The sequence below is a fragment of the Lithobates pipiens genome, unplaced genomic scaffold, assembly GCF_037356315.1.
Source record: "Lithobates pipiens isolate NorthernLeopardFrog02 unplaced genomic scaffold, aLitPip1_a1.2 Scaffold_1, whole genome shotgun sequence".
Classification (NCBI taxonomy): Eukaryota; Metazoa; Chordata; class Amphibia; order Anura; family Ranidae; genus Lithobates; species Lithobates pipiens.
The window spans coordinates 207,435,745-207,454,669 of NW_027507685.1; the positions used below are offsets into that span (position 1 = coordinate 207,435,745).

At 45.8% G+C, this 18,925-nt stretch overlaps 1 protein-coding gene across 1 annotated transcript; it reads left to right on the top strand.

Moving 5' to 3' along the window:
• Nucleotides 1-4,603: 4,603 nt before the first annotated feature.
• On the top strand, nt 4,604-14,790 carry B9D2 (B9 domain containing 2). The gene is made up of 4 exons (XM_077481080.1): nt 4,604-4,737; nt 7,551-7,640; nt 9,936-10,061; nt 14,011-14,790. Exons 2-4 carry the CDS (start codon nt 7,553-7,555, stop codon nt 14,322-14,324), a joined length of 528 nt encoding a protein of 175 aa, XP_077337206.1. The 5' UTR covers nt 4,604-4,737; nt 7,551-7,552; the 3' UTR covers nt 14,325-14,790.
• The last annotated feature ends 4,135 nt before the right edge of the window (nt 14,791-18,925 follow it).

The window sequence follows — 18,925 nt, forward strand, 5'->3', positions numbered from 1 at the left end:
ATCGTTCACAGCAGGGCGCTCCAGCGCCCACCAAGAGTCACTTTGAGGGCTTACAATGTTGTGGCAAAACCAACACCTTGTTCCGCCATTTCTGCAGAGCATATAGGGCAGGCCCCTACTTTCAAACATCCAATTTACAAACATCTCCTACTTGCAAACGGAAGGAGACAACAGCAAGTGAGATGAAAAAAGATGGACGACAAAACAAATTATACAGGGGTGATAACCCTTTCCTATGTTTTCCAAAAAGCTTAAAAATAGTTTTTTTGACTGGAGCTACACTTTAAAAATGTACTAGTTGAAAATTACAAACAGATTCAACTTAACACAACAAACCTACACAGTCCCTGTCTTGTTTGCACCGCCTGTATACTGCTGTTCTGAGTATATAGGGCCTGGGGGCCACACGCATTTCCTTTTTTTAATATGGGTACAGGTTTCCCCTTAATATGCGTACAAGACCCAAATAGGCTGGTAATGGGCAGGGAGGGCTACCCATGCCATTTTTCTCAATGATTTTCAACCATATTGCAGGAACCAGATATAACATTAAAACCGCAAGTAGTTTTAAATGGTGTTATTTCCGTTTAATGTCATTTTGTGCAGGGACTGTTCTAAACACAGGAAACACATGGCACTTCACAGGCATACTACAGACACCCCCCAGGCACCATATTTAAAGGAATATTTCACTTTTTTTTTCACTTTAATCGTCATTAAAATCAGTGCTTCCGCCAAAAGGGCCATTTTTAAAAACATTTTATGCATTGACCCATGTCCCCTGGGGCAGGAGCCAGGTCCCCAAACCCTTTTAGGACAGTATCTTGCATATTAGCCGTTAAAATTAGCACTTTTAATTTCGAACGTTCGAGTCCCATAGACTTCAATAGGGTTCTAAAGTTCGTTCGAATTTGGGGTCCATTCGAAAGTTCTGGTGCGAACCGAACCGGGGGGTGTTCGGCTCATCCCTAGTGAGCAGTAACCTCTAAAAACCAATTAGTGAGTGGTATACATGTTCAGTAACCTCTAGCATTCAATCAGTGAGCAGTATTGATGTACAGTAATCTCTAGCAACCAATCAACAATCAGAAGTCATGTGCTGTAACCTCTAGAAAATAACAGAAAGACATAATTCCTGCCAGTCAGTGAGCGGTAATGATACACCGTAACCTCTGGCAACCAATCTGATCTGATTCAGTAAACTGATTTTGAGTCTAACTATTTATTGTATGTCTCAAAGCATGTGGAGAGCGAAATTGCATAGTTACATAGTTAGTAAGGTTGAATAAAGACACCAGTCCATCCAGTTCAACCTGAGTGAGTGTCTACAATTGTCCCTATCCCTGTACATTGCACACTCACATCAGTCCCTACCCTCAAGGAGCCCACAATCCAAGGTCCCCATTCATATCCTAGGGCCAATTTTCGACAGAAGCCAATTAGCCTACCTGCATGTCTTTGGAGTGTGGGGGGAAACCGGAGTACCCGGAGGAAACCCACGCAGGCACAGGGAGAACATGCAAACTCCAAGCAGGTAGTGTCCTGGTTGGGATTTGACCCAGTAACCCTTCTTACTGCTAGGTGAGAGTGCTAACCACTACACCACTGTGCCGCCCTTTCTTTCTTTCTCTCTCTCCCTGACCACCCTCTTTCATTTGCTCTCTCATGTCTCTCTCTCCCTGACCACCCTCTTTCCTTTGCTCTCTCATCTCATGCATGGAGGAGGGTCCCAAGAAAATGTTTGCCCAGGGTCCAGTCAATATTAAAGACCGCCCTGCGTGCACCCACGCAGCTGTCACATTGGGAGAAGCCACTGTGTCCGCTCAGCTGCTGCATCCTAATTGATATGAATGGGATGTCCTGCATGGGGATGCACAGAGCAACTGTGCATCGCTGTGTGGGAAAAAAAGCACTCACATCGGTGTTCACTGTAATATGTGATATGCTGTGCGAATGAGGCCTCAATGTAATCTGCAATGGCGTGCTTTTCACATAGTGGCATGGTGGCAGTTGACAGTTGTTCAGAAGCCTCCTGAATAACATTTTTCAATTAGAATATCAATTTTTTGTTAAAACAAAATAAATTAAATGGGGGGGGCAGATAGAGAAAGTGGGGGGAGAGAGAAAGAGGGGAGTTAGAGCGAGAGAGTAGGGGGTGAGAGAGAGCAAAGGAAAGAGGGTGGTCAGGGAGAGAGAGAAAGAAAGAAAGAAAGAAAGGGGGTGAAAGAGAGAGAAATAAGGTAAGAGAGGGAAAAAAGAGCGAAAAAACCTGAGAGTCAGAGAGTAAAGAGGGTTAGTATTAAAAAGAGGGGTGCGTGTGAAAGAGAGGGGGTGGCATAGTTGCCAACATTCACAAAAATTTATAGGGTCAAATTTTTGTCTGTAGGTGGAGTTTTATTATAATTAGGGGACGGGGCATTCATTTGTAGACGCGGTGTAGCGAGGGTGGAAAAATGGGGTGTGGCCTAAACTATGTATTGGGCGTGGCTTAAAGCGTGTGTGGTTAGAGTCTGAGATGAAAGAAGGGGCACCTGATGTAAGGAGGTACTTCTCTGGCTGGGGACACCTGATAAAAGGAGAGACTCTGCTGTTGACACCTGATGTAAGGAGAGACTCTACTGAGGGCACCTGATGTAGGGACAGACTCCGCTGGGCACACCTGATGTAAGGAGGGACTCCTCTGGGGGCATCTAATGTAAGGAGGGACTCCTCTGGGGGCACCTAATGTAAAGATAGACACTGCTGGGGGCACCTGATGTAAGGAGGGACTCCGCTAGGGACACCTGATGTGAGGGACTCCGTTTGGGGATACCTGATGTAAGGAGAAACTCTGCTGAGGGCACCTGATGTAAGGACAGACTCCGCTGGGGACACCTGATGTAAGGAGAGACTCCGCTGGGGACACCAGATGTAAGGAGAGACTCCTCTGGGGGCACATAATGTAAAGATGTAAAGAGAGACACTGCTGGGGACACCTGATGTAAGGACAGACTCCGCTGGGGGCACCTGATGTAAGGACGGACTCCGCTGGGGACCCCTGATGTAAGGACGGACTCCGCTGGGGACCCCTGATGTAAGGACGGACTCCGCTGGGGACCCCTGATGTAAGGACGGACTCCGCTGGGGACCCCTGATGTAAGGACGGACTCCGCTGGGGACCCCTGATGTAAGGACGGACTCCGCTGGGGACACCTGATGTAAGGAGAGACTCCGCTGGGGACACCAGATGTAAGGAGAGACTCCTCTTGGGGCACATAACGTAAAGATGTAAAGAGAGACACTGCTGGGGACACCTGATGTAAGGAGGGACTCCGCTAGGGACACCTGATGTGAGGGACTCCGTTTGGGGACACCTGATGTAAGGAGAAACTCTGCTGAGGGCACCTGATGTAAGGACAGACTCCGCTGGAGACACCTGATGTAAGGAGAGACTCCGCTGGGGACAGCAGATGTAAGGAGAGACTCCGCTGGGGACACCAGATGTAAGGAGAGACTCCTCTGGGGGCACATAATGTAAAGATGTAAAGAGAGACACTGCTGGGGACACCTGATGTAAGGACAGACTCCGCTGGGGGCACCTGATGTAAGGACGGACTCCGCTGGGGACCCCTGATGTAAGGACGGACTCCGCTGGGGACCCTGATGTAAGGACGGACTCCGCTGGGGACACCTGATGTAAGGAGAGACTCCGCTGGGGACACCAGATGTAAGGAGAGACTCTGCTGGGGACACCTGATGTAAGTAGATACTTCGCTGGGGACACCTGATGTAGGGAGGGACTCAGCTGGTGGCACCTGATGTAGGGAGGGACACCACTGGGGACACCTGATGTAAGGAGGGACTCCGCTGGGGGCACCTAATGTAAGGAGAGACTCCGCTGGGGGCACCTAATGTAAGGAGAGACTCCGCTGGGGGCACCTGATGGCACCTGGTGGCAGGCGACGTGACAAGTGACACACTCGGGGCTCCCACTGATTCTGTATTATGGTGAGTTGAACTATTTCATGTTATATTACAATGTAATAATAGAAATAATGCATTAAAGCGCCATGACCAGGTGTTTGGAGTAACTTTATCTGCTGATTGTTAAACTTTCTGGAATACACCTATTTCTATGGTGATGTAGAATCCGGGCCTGCTGTCCCTCCCTCTTTCTCTCTCCTTCCCTCTCTAATTCTTTCTTTCTCCCTCCATCCCTTGTTCAGCTCAGACTCTAATCACACCCCACACTATTTAAGCCACTCCTGATTTCCCGATTAAACCACGCCCATTTTTCTTTTCTCGCTGCGTCCCACCTTCAAACAAATGCCCAGCCCTCTAATTATAACAAAACTGCATACAGACAAAAAAGTGCCCCTATAAAAAAATTTTACAATGTTGGCAACTATGAAAGTGTAGAATAATAGTGGACAGATAGGAGCTTTAATTCCTAATGTTCACACCACATAAATTATCTGGATGCAGTTTTTTTTTTCTTTCTTTTTTTTGTTACTCACACAACAATGAGATACATGGTTCACATGCCCTCACTTAACATGGCCGCGCAAGCTTCATATCAGGAACGCCTTTATCTGACCTCACTTCCTCCTCTGCCGCTGCCCATCCATGCCGTACTTCCGCCCTGGCTCTGATAGGGAAGGGCGCCCTTCGGGTTGCCAAGCGACGGCAGAAATCTTACCGAAGCTCCTGAAGTAGCGGCCGGTGGACTTATGTACCGGATCGGTGTGTGATTGAGGGGTATGTGTACCGGAGGGGATGGGGACGCCTGGCAGGTATAGAGTAATATGGAGCTTTTCATGTACGGCCCTTTCACAGCATGTTAGACGAATACATTTGTTCTAATGGCACACAGGGCGACTAAAAACGTCATGTTTATTGGGCATTCAGCTTTTTTTGTTTACTGATCTAAATGCAGCCCATTGTATGTAATGGGCCTGTGCACACAGACACGCCAATCTGCGCTGCGTAGAGATCAGCAAAAAGAAATCTGCGTTTTCTGTGTACACCACCGTCCCTGAATGTTTACATGCGTGTATGCTGCGTGTGCGTGAATGCCTGCAAGTTCTGCGCACACCAGTCTCCCTTTTTTTTTCCTGCCAGGAATATCTGATGTTTGTACGTCAGTCCCAGGTACAAGTACGCGTTCTGCATTCACGTGTATAAAATCTGCCATGTATGGACGGCTCCGGACACAACTGCATCCTACTTTATTAGTCTTTATCCATTTGTAGATGCCGTTGCGTGTTCAGCCATATTGATTCCTTTAGCGCTGCGTTAAAGTGCTTCTAAAGCTTTAACCACTTCCACACTGGGGCTCTTCTGACACGTCTCTCCTACATGTAAGCGGCAGAGGGCAGCGGAGCACAGCGGGGGGGGGGATGCAAGCCCTCTCCCGCTTCCGATAAAAGTGATCTTGCTGTGAATCCGCCACAGAGACCACTTTTATCTTAAAGTGGACCGCCCGCTGAAGAAGAGAGGAAGAGGATACCGGGGTTATGGGAGCTAGCTCCTGCCATAACAATGATAATCCTCTGCAAAGTACCGACCGTATAACGACGATAAAATGCATCAACCCCTTCACGCCAACGTAACACAAATATGCCGCCTTCGGCTTGAAGGGGTTATACCGGGGCTATGCATGCAGCTACACGCAATCAGCCCGCTACCATTTTTTTTTTTTTTTTTTTAGAGCCAACGGTCGGCTTTCTTGTGCTGATCAAGAAAAACTGCTCCAGAGTGGACTTTATAGTTAGTTTAGGGGAGTGTGAAAAAGTATTACAAGGTATAAAATATAACAAAGTTTATACATCGCATAATATACAAGCATTTCCCAAGATGGGACAATAAAATACATAATTCATAAGGTGGGCCGGAGCACTGAGCTGGCCAGGATGGAATAATGGCCCAACAGGCTTCAAGGTGTTCACAGCTGAACCCAAATCCAACGCGTTTCAGAAAATGTTTTGTATATTCCTTCTTCAGGGAGGAAGAAAAGGATGCACAAAAACAGTCAATACAATATTCAATAAGTAAGGTTAAGATAGTAATGGTGTCTTCCAGCAGGACGCCTGCATGTGCCCTGCTGAGTTGAGTCTGAAGTCCCGCTGGAAGATTCCATTAATATGCACCTGATGTCTTGTACATGATGATTACTTATAAGTGTGCATTTTGATCCTGCTATATTATGGTCCATATGTTAACCGTACTTTCTTGTGATAACAACCGATGCGGCTAAGCAGCCGCTCGGCTCTTGTCCCAAGCAGCGGGAGGTGATCTCCCGCCGCCTTCCGTGGCTCACCCCGGGTTCTCCCGTCCCACCGAAAGCCCCAAGCCCCAGAATCAGCTTTGATTGGTTCTCGGATCTAGTAACCTGGAAGCGATGCCATGACATCACTTCCGGTTTATGGAAGACGTAAAGGCGCCAAATTTAAAAAAAATGACAGCATTCAAAACAGCCAAACTTGGCGTTTTGAATCCTTTTAAGTACAAAGGAGGGATTCGGGGTCTTAAAGAGTACCTGTCACTGCCTATTACTGTCACAAGGGATGTTTACATTTCTTGTGACAGCAATAAAAGTGAGCAGAAATATAAAAATGTAGAAAAAAATAAATAAGAAAAAAGTGCCCATCCCTTCTTGCTTGTGTGCAGAAGCGAACGCATACATAATGAGTATATATAGAGACTTCCGCGCTCTATGGGAAAAGATAGGAGAGGGCGAGAATAGCAAATGAAAAAAAGCAGCAATCACTAAATGAGTTGTCTCTCACTGGTAAAGGTAATTGAATAAAGATGTGATGCGCTAATTACAAAACATTCAAATAGCCACAACAAAACTAAAATTGTGCAATTATAGAGCTATATAAAGTGCAACCGTGCATAGATCAATCAGAGAATATCCCTATACATATATGTCAATGAATTAAAAAACCATGCCAGTGATTAACTAGTGCAAAAAAACATAAATTTTAACGTAATTTGCACGTTTAATTGAGTGTGCTTACCGAATTGCACGTTTTGATTTGATTGTGTATGGGACATTTTACACAAATCACTATTGTTGTTTGGATTTAATATTTATCTATTTTTCTTTGTACATATATATTTCCAGTTTCATTTTTTACACGTTGAACACGTGCATATATCTTATTTTTTACGTTAAAATTTATGTTTTTTTGCACTAGTTAATCACCGGCATGGTTTTTTAATTCATTGAACGCATACATAAGTCACGCCCACAAATGTAAATGGTGTTTAAACCAGACATGTGAGGTATCGCCGCGATCGTCAGAGCGAGCAATAATTCTAGCACTAGACCTCTGTTAGGCTGGGTTAACACCTAATACCGATGTGGCTCCCAGCAGGGGGTCCTGTGTGTCCCCGTTCACTGTTTCAGGTTATACCTTTTTGAACCTGAAAGCTGATAAATACACAGTGTGATAAAGATCAGTAAAGGTTATATGCATTTATATGTGCTTACAAATGTTCTATAAACGCATGTCAGTGTGACGGTAACGTTAGTACTAATGATATGTTCCCTTTTCTTTTCACAGCGATGGCAGAAGTACACATTATTGGACAGATCGTCGGGGCCAGTGGTTTCCCACAGCACAGTCTGTTTTGCAAATGGGGTGTACACACAGGTATACATCTGATCTCATGTTGTATAATAAAAGCCGACATTTCGTAGAAAAAAAAGTCAGAAGAATTGGCATTAATTAGTATTATTGTGATGAGCCCCTTATAGTGCCGTCTCCTGGTTTATTTGACCTGTCTGTGAATGGTGGAGGTGGGTGAAAAGGGGGCGCACAGTTGTCTGTCTTGATGAGTGCATTCACAGCTCCCTGCGGCATCTGAAGATTATGATGGGCGGGGTAAGGGGCGGAATCCAGGCAGAAAGATTTCAGCTAAATCAGGAGACAGCAGCACAAGGGCGTAGTGAAACGCGTTGGGCCTGGCTGGAGTCCAGGCCGATGCTGCCATTCATCTCATTTCATGTACATAGATCTTCTTCATGATGTGCGGCTTATGGACCTTCTGCTGTACATAACAAATAAAGTATGCAAAGACGGTGCAACCAGAATGTCAGCAAATGGTTAAGGCAGCCCATAGAGGAGTTGATGACTCGATTCCTCCATCCACACATTTGAGGTGGATGGGGGAATCCTCTCCACTGAGCTATTGCATTTTGATGCCGGGGGAGGGGGGTTCTTACTAGTAAGCCGCATTGGTTGTCATTACAATAAAGCCGACCGGTCGTTTGCTCTAAAGAATGGTAGAAGAACGGGTGATCCATTGGCCGCACCGATAATCGGTCGATCTCTAATTAAAGTAACAAACATGTCTATACTTACTTGCTCTGCGCAATGGTTTTGCACCGAGCAGGCCCAATACAGAGCAACCCAAATCCTCTTCTTCTGGGGTCCAGGCTCCTCCCCTTCCTCGGGTGCCCCTACAGAAATCTGCTTTGCACAGGGGCACCAATGCAGGCTTGCTCCATTGACACAGATAGTGGGACTCAGCCCCACCCCCTGCTAACATGTCACAGGATTTGATTGACAGCAGCAGGAACAAATGGCTCAATCTGTCCAGTGAGGTAAGAGACAGCGACTGGAGCTGTTGCGCTCATGCACATCACTGGATCGGGCTCAGTTAAGAAAGGAGGAGGGGCTCTGCAGCACAAAAGGTTTTCCCAGACTGGGAAAGGGTGAAGAGGCACAAAAAGACAATCAGCTGTGCTGCAGTGTAAGAAGCTTAGGAGGAGAGAGCAGAGAGATTAGCTTATCAGTGCGGTGCATTTTTTTTCACTGCCCAATCACAGGGAGGGGTGGGAAGGAGACCTATAAGTGTATCTGAACTGCAGCAGAACAGGTCTCTGCTGTGTGGTAGAGCTATTTAAATCTCAGACCTGGATGGACAGAGATAAAAAAATCTTTTGGTGGGTAGAACCATTCTCATGTATGGATTTTATGTGTCGTTAATCATTTCCCTGGAGTTCAGTGTTAAAGCATCATACCTCAATGGATGAAAATCCGTGCATTAGTGCCCCATACACATGATCAGAGTTTTCGTCTGAACTATCTTGGATGTCTTTTTCCGACGGAAAAGCTTGGCTTGCATACACACGGTCACACAAGTTCTCTGAACTTTCAACCGTCAAGAATGCGTTGACGTACAACACAACGAGCCGAGAAAATGAAGTTCAATGCTTCCGAGCATGCGTCGAATTGTTTCCGAGCATGCGTAGGAATTTTTGCGAGTCGAAATTGCTACAGACGATCGGAATTTCCAATCTGAACTTTTTCCGTTGGAAAAATAGAGAACCTGCTCTCAATCTTTTGCTGGCGGAATTTCCGCCAGCAGAAGTCCGATGGAGCATACACACAGTTGGAATTTCCGACCAAAAGCTCTCATCGGACTTTTGCTGGCAGGATTTCCGATCGTGTGTATGGGGCTTAAGGCATGCAAAAGTGTGAAGTGGTCTTTGGGGTGCTCTATAGGAGATTTACATTGCACTCAATATGTGCTCCCAGTTCTAGATCCTAGGTAGGGATCAGCTCGTGTGTTCAGACACCAGGAAACCGTCAAAGCGGACAGCAAATCATTGGCGGCCGAGGTATTCCCTGGTCCACAGCTGCACATATGCAAAGGGCGTGTATAGTGGAAGCTGTGGGGAAGAGAATGCCTTTGTTGCCTGTGATTGGCTGCTTACTTTGACAGCTTCTTGGCGGGATAGCTCAGGTGGGTCCTAAGCAGGTTGTTTTGTTTTTTGGAAATGTACTAAAAGATCTGCCTGTAGTATTTGGCATGCGTTTTTTTATACACAGCTGTGAAGGGCATTTTTGGAAGTCCTCAAACTTCACCTGGAGAGAGTTAAAAATGATACGTGTCTATAAGCCATTGGTCTCTTATATACCTTTTTATGTATTTTAATTCAGGTGGAGCCTGGAAACTGCTGTCTGGGGTGGTGGAAGGTCAAACTCAGGTGGATAATCCGCAAAATGAAGAAATGGCATTTTGGTCACACCCAATTGACATACATTTTGCTACCAAAGGCTTACAAGGTAAGAACTACTTTGGGAGGGACAGACTCCAGGTTTTAGATCCCTTCTCCCTGTGTCGCCATGGGGTGTAAGGGGCAGGCTCCATGTCTTACCTCCCTTCTCCTTGTACTGTCATGTGGTGTAAGGGGCAGGCTCCATTTCTTAGCTCCCTTCTACCTGTTTTGTCATGGGGTGTAAGGGGCAGGTGCTATGTATCAGCTCCCTTCTCCTTGTACTGCCATGTGGTGTAAGGGGCAGGCTCCATGTGTCAGCTCCCTTCTCCCTGTGTCCCCATGGGGTGTAAGGGGCAGGCTCCATGTCTTACCTCCCTTCTCCTTGTACTGTCATGTGGTGTAAGGGGCAGGCTCCATTTCTTAGCTCCCTTCTACCTGTTTTGTCATGGGGTGTAAGGGGCAGGTGCTATGTATCAGCTCCCTTCTCCTTGTACTGCCATGTGGTGTAAGGGGCAGGCTCCATGTGTCAGCTCCCTTCTCCCTGTGTCCCCATGGGGTGTAAGGGGCAGGCATTGTGTCTCAGCTCCCTTCTCATTGTAGTGCTATGGAGTGTAAGGGGCAGGCTCCATGTCTCAGCTCCCTTATCCCTGTTTTGCCATGGGGTGTAAGGGGAAGGCTCAGTGTGTCGGCTCCCTTCTTCATATGTCCCCATGGAGTGTAAGGGGCAGGCTCCATATCTCCGCCCGCTTCTTCCTGCATCCCCATGGGGTATAAGGGGCATGCTCCATGTGTCAGCTCCCTTCTTCCTGCATCCCCATGGGGTGTAAGGGGCAGGCTCCATATCTCAGCTCGCTTCTTCCTGTATCCCCATGGGGTGTAAGGGGCAGGCTCCATATCTCAGCTCGCTTCTTCCTGCATCCCCATGGAGTGTAAGGGGCAGGCTCCATATCTCCGCCCGCTTCTTCCTGCATCCCCATGGGGTATAAGGGGCATGCTCCATGTGTCAGCTCCCTTCTTCCTGCATCCCCATGGGGTGTAAGGGGCAGGCTCCATGTGTCTGCTCCCTTCTCCCTGTTTCCCCATGGGGTGTAAGGGGCAAGCTGCATGTCTCTGTGCCTTTTCTCCCTGTGTCACCCTAGCCCTCCTTAACCTTTTTCATTTGTAAAAACGTTCTGGTCTCAAGGAACTAATAAATACTTTATCTACAATTCGTGGTATATTGGCGGGAAGGCCAATTTGGAAGATTGTTCATTACGTTTGTAGTCAGTCCTCTGTTATAGATCCCTAAAAAGATCATTGTTGTCAGTGGTTATTAATCAGAGTGTCAGAAACTTCTTATTGCTCAAAGAACCCCTAGCAGTCTTTGTGTCATCCTGGGGTGTAAGAGACAGACTCCATGGGGGAGATTTACTAAAACTGGTGCACTCAGAATCTGGTGCAACTGTGCATAGTAACCAATCAGCTTCTAACGTCAGTTTGTTCAATTAAAGTGATTCTAAAGGCTCAAGTTTTTTTTACCTTCATGCATTCTATGCATTAACAAATTGGCTCCCACTGTTGTCAGTTACAGGCAGTGAGCCATTGAGAAAGGGGAGGGGAGTGATCAGCGGCTCTGTGTGTGAATGGACGCGTAGAGCTGCAGCTCAGGAACAAGTGTGATTGGGTGCCCCTATTGGAAGCTGGAGGCACCCGGCAGGAGGGAGGGGCCAAGAGCATCGGCAAGGGACTCAAGAAGAGCAGGATTGGGGCTGCTCTGTGCAAAACCAGTACACAGAGCAGGTAAGTATGACATTTCTGTTATTTAAAAAAAAGCCTTTTAACATCACTTAAGGGCTCATGCACACAGAACGTTTTAAAACCACCAGCGCTACAACAGCGCTAAAAATGCCTGTTTTTTCACGTTTAGCCACATTTTTACGTTAGCGTTATTGCAAGTTATTACGCGTTTTCCCATATTTTTGGGCTTTATCCTGTGTGGAAGCACAGGCTGTCTTTTTTTTTTTTTTTTTTTTTTTTTCTACTGCCTCTAAATGCTTATGCCTCCAAACGCCTCTGACAGTTTGTGTGTATGAACACATAGGGGGTTATTTACGAAAGGCAAATCCACTTTTCACTGCAAGTGCACTTGGAAGTGAAGTCACTCTAAATCTGAGGGATAGATCTGAAATGAGGGGAAGCTCTGCTGATTTTATCATCCAATCATGTGAAAGCTAAAATGCTGTTTTTTTATTTTCCTTGCATGAACCCTGTGTCTTTTTTTCAATTAAAGTTTTTTTTTATTAGATTATACAAAAACAAAAAAAAACATAGACAGTACACAGTCAATCAGAAACAGTACGTGCCGAGGGCACAGCGGCAGGGTGAACATACAAAATGAAACTGTCAAATGTGGAATCCACTGTGCCCAGTTTGAGAGAAAGGTATCAACAATCACTGGCACACTTGGCCCTACCGAAGCAATTGGCAGGAAATGCAGAGTACCAAATCGTAGCTCATGGAGTTAGTAATAAAAAGGAGTAACAAGAGAAGAAGAAGAGAGGAGTGGGGAAGTAGAAGAGAGAGAAGAAAAAGGGAGGGAGAAGAGAAGAGGGGGAGGGAGTAAAAGATTGGAAGGGTGGGGGTAGATTAGCGTCTCTGCCCCCAGGCCAGCTCACCTTGTGTCCTCCCGAAGATGCCAGCGCTCCCAGATCACATCGTGCTCGTCCAGCTTGTCCCTCATCCTAGCAGTCAACTTTTCCATCAGTTCAACATCCTTAATTCTGGTGTACAGGTCCTCTTGGGATGGGGGTGTATTTTTTTTCCAATTTAGAGCTATCAGACAGCAGGCTGCTGTGAGTATGTGCCAGAGTAATTTCCTGCACGGCTTGGCCACCTTCGGGTGAGATAAGCCAAGCAGGAAAAATTGTGGCGTGAAGGGTATAGGTATGTCAAAGAGGTGAATCAGTAATTGCTGGACGGAAGTCCAGTAGGAAATTATTAGGGGGCACGTCCAGTAGATGTGGAAGAGGGAGCCTCTTTCGCACTGGCATCGCCAACACCGGTCGGAGGTGGAGGGGTATATTTTATGGAGGAGGTCCGGGGTCTGATACCAAAAATAGAGGATCTTATAAGAATTTTCTTTATAGAGAGTGCATATAGAGCTTTTGGCTGCCTGCCTCCAGACTGTCTGCCACGCCTCCATCGGGAGTACCACCCCCAGCTCCCTCTCCCACCTCAACATGTACGCGTGTTTGCCCTTTGTGTCCATTGGGAATGCATTAAGAAGCTGGTATACGTCAGATATGAGACCCCTACGATTACGTCCTTCAAGTATTATCCGTTCAAACGGAGTCGGAGGAGAGAATTGCAGGGTAGGGGCTATAGTCTGGGCAAAGTGTCTAATCTGGAGGTAGCTAAAGAGGGTCCGGCTCGGTAGGTCAAATTTGGTCTGGAGCTCCGGGAACGGCAGCAGCCTACGGGTTACAGGATGTACCAAGTGGCCGAAGAAACCTAGCACCTTATGGGGGTTATTTACTGAAGGCAAATCCACTTTGCATTACAAGTGCAAAGCGCACTTGAAATTGCACTGAAAGTGCACTTGGAAGTAAAGTCGCTGTAGATCTGAGAGGGACATGCAAGGAAAATAAAAAACAGCATTTTAGCTTGCACGTGATTGAATAAAATCAGCAGAGCTTCCCCTCATTCCAGATCTACCCCTCAGATTTACAGCGACTGCACTTTCAGTGCATTTTAAAGTGCACTTTGCACTTGTAGTTTGTACTTGTAGTACAAAGTGGATTTGCCTTTCGTAAATACCCCCCTATGTCTCCATGCAGTGAAAGGAACACAAGGATAGTATCTGATCTTTATAGCATCCTTCACACTGTAACTCTGAGATGTATGTGAGACCCCCATGTCTCAGCTCCCTCCTCCCTGCATTGGGAGTGCCACACACTGTCTCTGTGTTTCATAGAACCTTTCTGCCTTTGTCAGGTTTTGTATGATAATGTGTAACCCTGATAATTCTTTCTCCTCAGGTTGGCCTAAGCTCCATCTACAGGTTTGGCACCAAGACGCTTTTGGAAGGAATGAGCTTTACGGCTATGGCTTCCTTCATATTCCTTCCACACCTGGCACTCACTCTCTGCTGACCCCCACATGGCGACCTTCGGGCACTTGGCAGGAGCAGATCTCTCAGATGTTTGTGGGTGGGGGACCTCAGCTGAAATCTCCAAGCCTCATATATGGAGGTGCCGACCGTTACCGCCTGCAGACTACAAGTATGGGGCAGGTTCACCTGGAACTAACGGTCATACACAGGAACTTTGAGCGCTATGGTGTGGAATGTTAGAGGTTTGTTTTCATGGATCTTATCACACTGACATCCAAAGATTCTCCAGAAGAATCCTAATCTATTTTCTTCCAAGCACAATACCTCAGTATTTAGAGGTAAAGCTTCTAAATCGGGCACTTTTTTCTACAAGGTACTGCATACATTTGGTACTTGTGTTATTAACTGATGGCCATAGTGACAACTATGATTTTTGTATTTTTTAATCTGTTTTTATATTAATGTGTTTTTATTTCAAAAATAATTTTAAATATTTTTGTACAGTAAAATGTCTTTTGAAAAAAAGAATGTGTTTTGAGATTTTACTATCTAAATATGTTCACATTTTGCAATCTGATTATAAAACACTTGCATCGGTCAATGTATAGAGATATTATAGGGGTTGATTTACTAAAGTTAAAGTGGTTGTAAACTCTCCCCCACAACTTTGTCCCATGTAAATCAGCATAAAAAACCCTAATGAACATTGCTTGTAGATATCTCCTTACTTGCTTAGTATTGTTGTAATCCTTTTTGTTCTTTCTATGACATCACTGAGCATGCCCAGATCTCCCCTGATTTGTTGCACACAATGTGCTTATCTGTTATCAGGACTTCCTACAGCACACCACTGATATCCCAGGAGGCTGCAGAATCATTCAGAGCTTCCTCCTACACACCATGTGACATCACATGCAGTGTAAACCTGCCCATTGCTGCAGTCTTATCAGTTGAAGCTGATAAGACTGACAAAGGCAAACATCAGACAATCTGCACAAGTAAATACTATGAAATAAAACAAGTCAGCTATGAGCAGGGAAGCAGGGTTGCCATAGAAACATTGGATTGAGAAGGAGGCTTGGTTAACAGTACAGGAAGTGCTCAATGTAAGGGCAGAAATGGACTCTACTCTGGACTCAGAAACCAAATATTTAAGATGGCGCTGCCTAACCCCTGGAAACCAGTTTTTTAAAGTTTCTTTAAACAATAAGTAATATGGGATTTGGGCTGGATTACAGTGGCTATAGTTTGATAATTACTTATTATAATGGACTAAATGAAAAGAAGCATCAGAGTGGGAGAGTTTACTTCCTCTTTAAATAGACTGTGCACTTTGTAGTTGCTCCAGAGCTTAGTAAATGAGCATAAACTCTGCTGTCTTCCATCATCCAATCACGTCCATAATCAGTCACTGGTGGCTTCAATTTGGAGGTGGGTGCAGGAGAGGCAGCTGACAATGGAAGCCCCATAGTAACTTTATGGGTGACAACACTTCCCAGGTATTTCCCAGCAGTTGTCGGCTGTCTCCTGCACCCAGAATCTGCCGCTGCAGACCGGACCGGGGTGGCTTTAGAAAAGGTATGTATAGCAATTTTAGGTTAGTCCTAGATTGTGGCTGCAAGTAGATTTAGAGAATTTAGTCGTTGCCGCCCCCCCACACTATAAACAGTTTAATCACTATCTGCGCATTCCGGAGATCGGTGGTGCGGTGTGTCAGTCAGACACACAGCTACACCAATCTTGGTAAAGAGCCTCTAACAGAGGCTCTTTACCACATGATCAGCCATGTCCAGTCACAGCTGATCGCGATGTAAACAGGAAGAGCTGTTCATTGGCTTTTCCTCACTGGCATCTGACAGACATGAGTAGAGGAGAGCCAGTTGGTTTCTCTCCTGACAGGGGGGGTCTGTGCTGATTGTTTATCAGCACAGCCCCCCCTCACTTACCCACCCAGGACCACCAGGGATTGCCACCACACTGGACCACCAAGGAAATGCCAATCAGTGCCCAGGCAACTGCCAATCAGTGCCCATCCCCAATGCCTGCCAGTGCCATCAGTGATGCCTATCAATGCCATCCATCAATGCCCAGCAGAGCCGCCTATCAGTGCCCATCAGTGCCACCCATAAGTACTCATCAGTGCAGCCTTTTTGTGCCCATCAGTGACGCCTATCAATACCCATCAGTGCTGCATATCAGTGCCACCTTATCAGTGCCCATCCATCAGTGAAGGAGAAAACGTACTTATTTACAAAATGTTATAACCGAAAGAAAAGACATTTTTTATTTTTTTTTCAACATTTTCAGTCTTTTTTTTTATTTGTTTAGCAAAAAATAAAAACACAGAGGTGATCAAATGCCACCAAAAGAAAGCTCTATTTGTGGGAACAAAATGATAAAAATTGTGTTTGGGTACAGTGTAGCATGACCGCGCAATTGTCATTTAAACAGCGACAGCGCTGAAAGCTGAAAATTAGGCTTGGGCAGGAAGGGGGTGTATGTGCCCTGTATTGAGGTGGTTAAATGTCTGCTTACATTGTGCCATTTAGGGGGATGCACGGTGCATTTTGTGATTTACTGGTAAAGTGGGAATAAACCAACAAAGTCCACTGCCACAGAAAGTCATAACACCATTTTCAGATTTCACCATATCATTCATAAATACTCTTTACACTTCTATTGTTATGCTTATTGTGTTTGGTGGTGTAGCTGAAGCTGGCGCCATCTTGTATATTTTTTCCCTGTTTCTTTTCTCCAAGCCCTACTTCCACCCTTAGGTGGACATCTTCCAGTAATCTTGTGTATGCACACTGCAATTGAGCCAAGCTAGGTGGAGTTTTTTTTAAATTTTTTTTTTTTAGAGACAACAATCTACAGGAATGTCTCAATAATGGCAAAAGTCTGGAGCGTTTTGATGGTATATATAAGAACTATAATATGACTGCAGATGGGGAAAAATTTGCATGCGGGTGTGATTCCGTAGTCCTGTAGATTCATGTAGTCCTTGTGATATTTTCACAGTGGGATGCCATAGCTGTGACAAATTGAAAATTAATTACCGCTCATAGATAAGGAAACTAAAAGGTAATTAAAGCTGTAGATGGCGCGATTTTCTTATCTGCAACCATGGGTTAGTTAGTTAGTCCAACAGTCAGTGTTGATCAGGAGATCCCTCCCGTGGAGCTATTGTGTTCTCCTGGCAGGGGAGGAGGGATGCGGGGAGCCGTCCCTGCCAGGAGAACACACAGTTATTATTGATAGCAGCTATAGCTGCTGGCAATAATCGGATTAAAAATCCGACATGCTGGTTGTACCCAAGTTGAGTGATGGATTGACCTGGGTATAATCAACCTGCACATAGATGGTTTGAATCTCAGCCGGTCCCTGCTGAACCGGCTGAGATTAGAACCATCTATGGTGGGCTTTAGACCAACTTTATGTTGGCATATGGAAACAGAACAGAGCGCTCAGAGCAGGGTCTCGGTGTATACACACCTCTGTGTAAACCCCCCTCAACCACCTGGTTTCTAAGACACTGTCATCTACATATCCATCACTAGTTGCTAGGACTCTGTGTGCCATGGGGAGGGGGGGGGGGTCAAAACATGCACTGAGGACGGACTCTCTGCGGTATGGACACTCTGACCTTATTGCTTCCTCCCCACTAGGTCTCCATATGATAAAATGAATGCACCCGTTTCTGACATGAATGTGACACAGCCATCGACATTTATTGTGAAGCGATCCGCTACAATTCTAAAGACTGCTTGTGCGCTCTTTTAATAATTCCAGGATCTGAGTTTTAGTCCACTTTAATAAAACAGCTCACCTGATCCAATTCCAGATTTAAATTTCTAACTCACGGGGTAAGATTAGATTTTGGGATCTACTGTCTTTTTTTTTTTTTTCTTCTCCTCTCTAAACTAGACCCTTGTGCTTTTGAAGCCCCTATGAAAGAGAATCTTCACTAATTGCTGTTGCCGTTTATTTAAAGCTGAACTACCGGAAACCTAAAAATCCTCCCTTGTAGTGGGGGGCTGCACTTGCATTGCAAGGGTTAACTGCTTGTTTTGGTCTAGGGGACTTGGTAAAGCACTTACCTCTCTGCTCCTTTGCACTGCTAAACCGGTCTCGGAGCCTCCTAAGGTCCTCTGATGTCATCAAGACTGACGTAGATGTCATAGTCCTCCATTGAACAGGAGGATGCTGAGGAACAGGCCAATGCTGGCTGGAGGATCAGGTAAGTAAAATATCTTTACATCCCCAGGAGTCGGGGATCTCCAAACTATGGCCCTCCAGCTGTTGCGGAACTACACGCCCCATGATGCATTGTAAGTCTCTGGCATTCACAGACATGAATAGGCATGATGGGAATTGTAGTTCCTGAACAACTGGAGGGCCAAGGTTTGGAGACCCCCGCAGCAGGTAACCTCTGCAGTGCAGGGACAGCCCCACTGCACGGGGAATGGGGAGGATTTTTAGATTTCCTAGAGTTTGGCTCATGTCCACCATCCAAGTGCACAGAGGTGACAGGTAAGAGGTCCATAAAACTCTTTTACAAGGGCTCTGTGTTAAACATCAGTTATGTCTGATAAAATGTCACTGTAACATATTGTGCAACCAGCATGTGTATTCTTTCCCACTGTCGGTCCACCATTGTCTTATTAGTATCATGTGAACCTGATTAATTCTTGGCAGTGGAGCTAACAGTCAAGTTGTTCTACTAGGCCACCAGCAGCTGTCTGTGACTCACTATGAATTGGAAGCATTCCTGTCTTCTTCTATCCATTATCCAGTGCACAGCCGCTTCTCAGGGCCAGTCCGTCTTTCCATCTTTCTTT

What these genes read in the sequence shown, in the direction of transcription:
- B9D2 (XM_077481080.1), top strand. Translation starts at nt 7,553, where the DNA reads ATGGCAGAAGTACACATTATTGGACAGATCGTCGGGGCCAGTGGTTTC. An exon ending in CAAATGGGGTGTACACACAG is followed by an intron (nt 7,641 to 9,935) that starts GTATACATCTGA and finishes ATTTTAATTCAG; the next exon opens with GTGGAGCCTGGAAACTGCTG. An exon ending in TGCTACCAAAGGCTTACAAG is followed by an intron (nt 10,062 to 14,010) that starts GTAAGAACTACT and finishes CTTTCTCCTCAG; the next exon opens with GTTGGCCTAAGCTCCATCTA.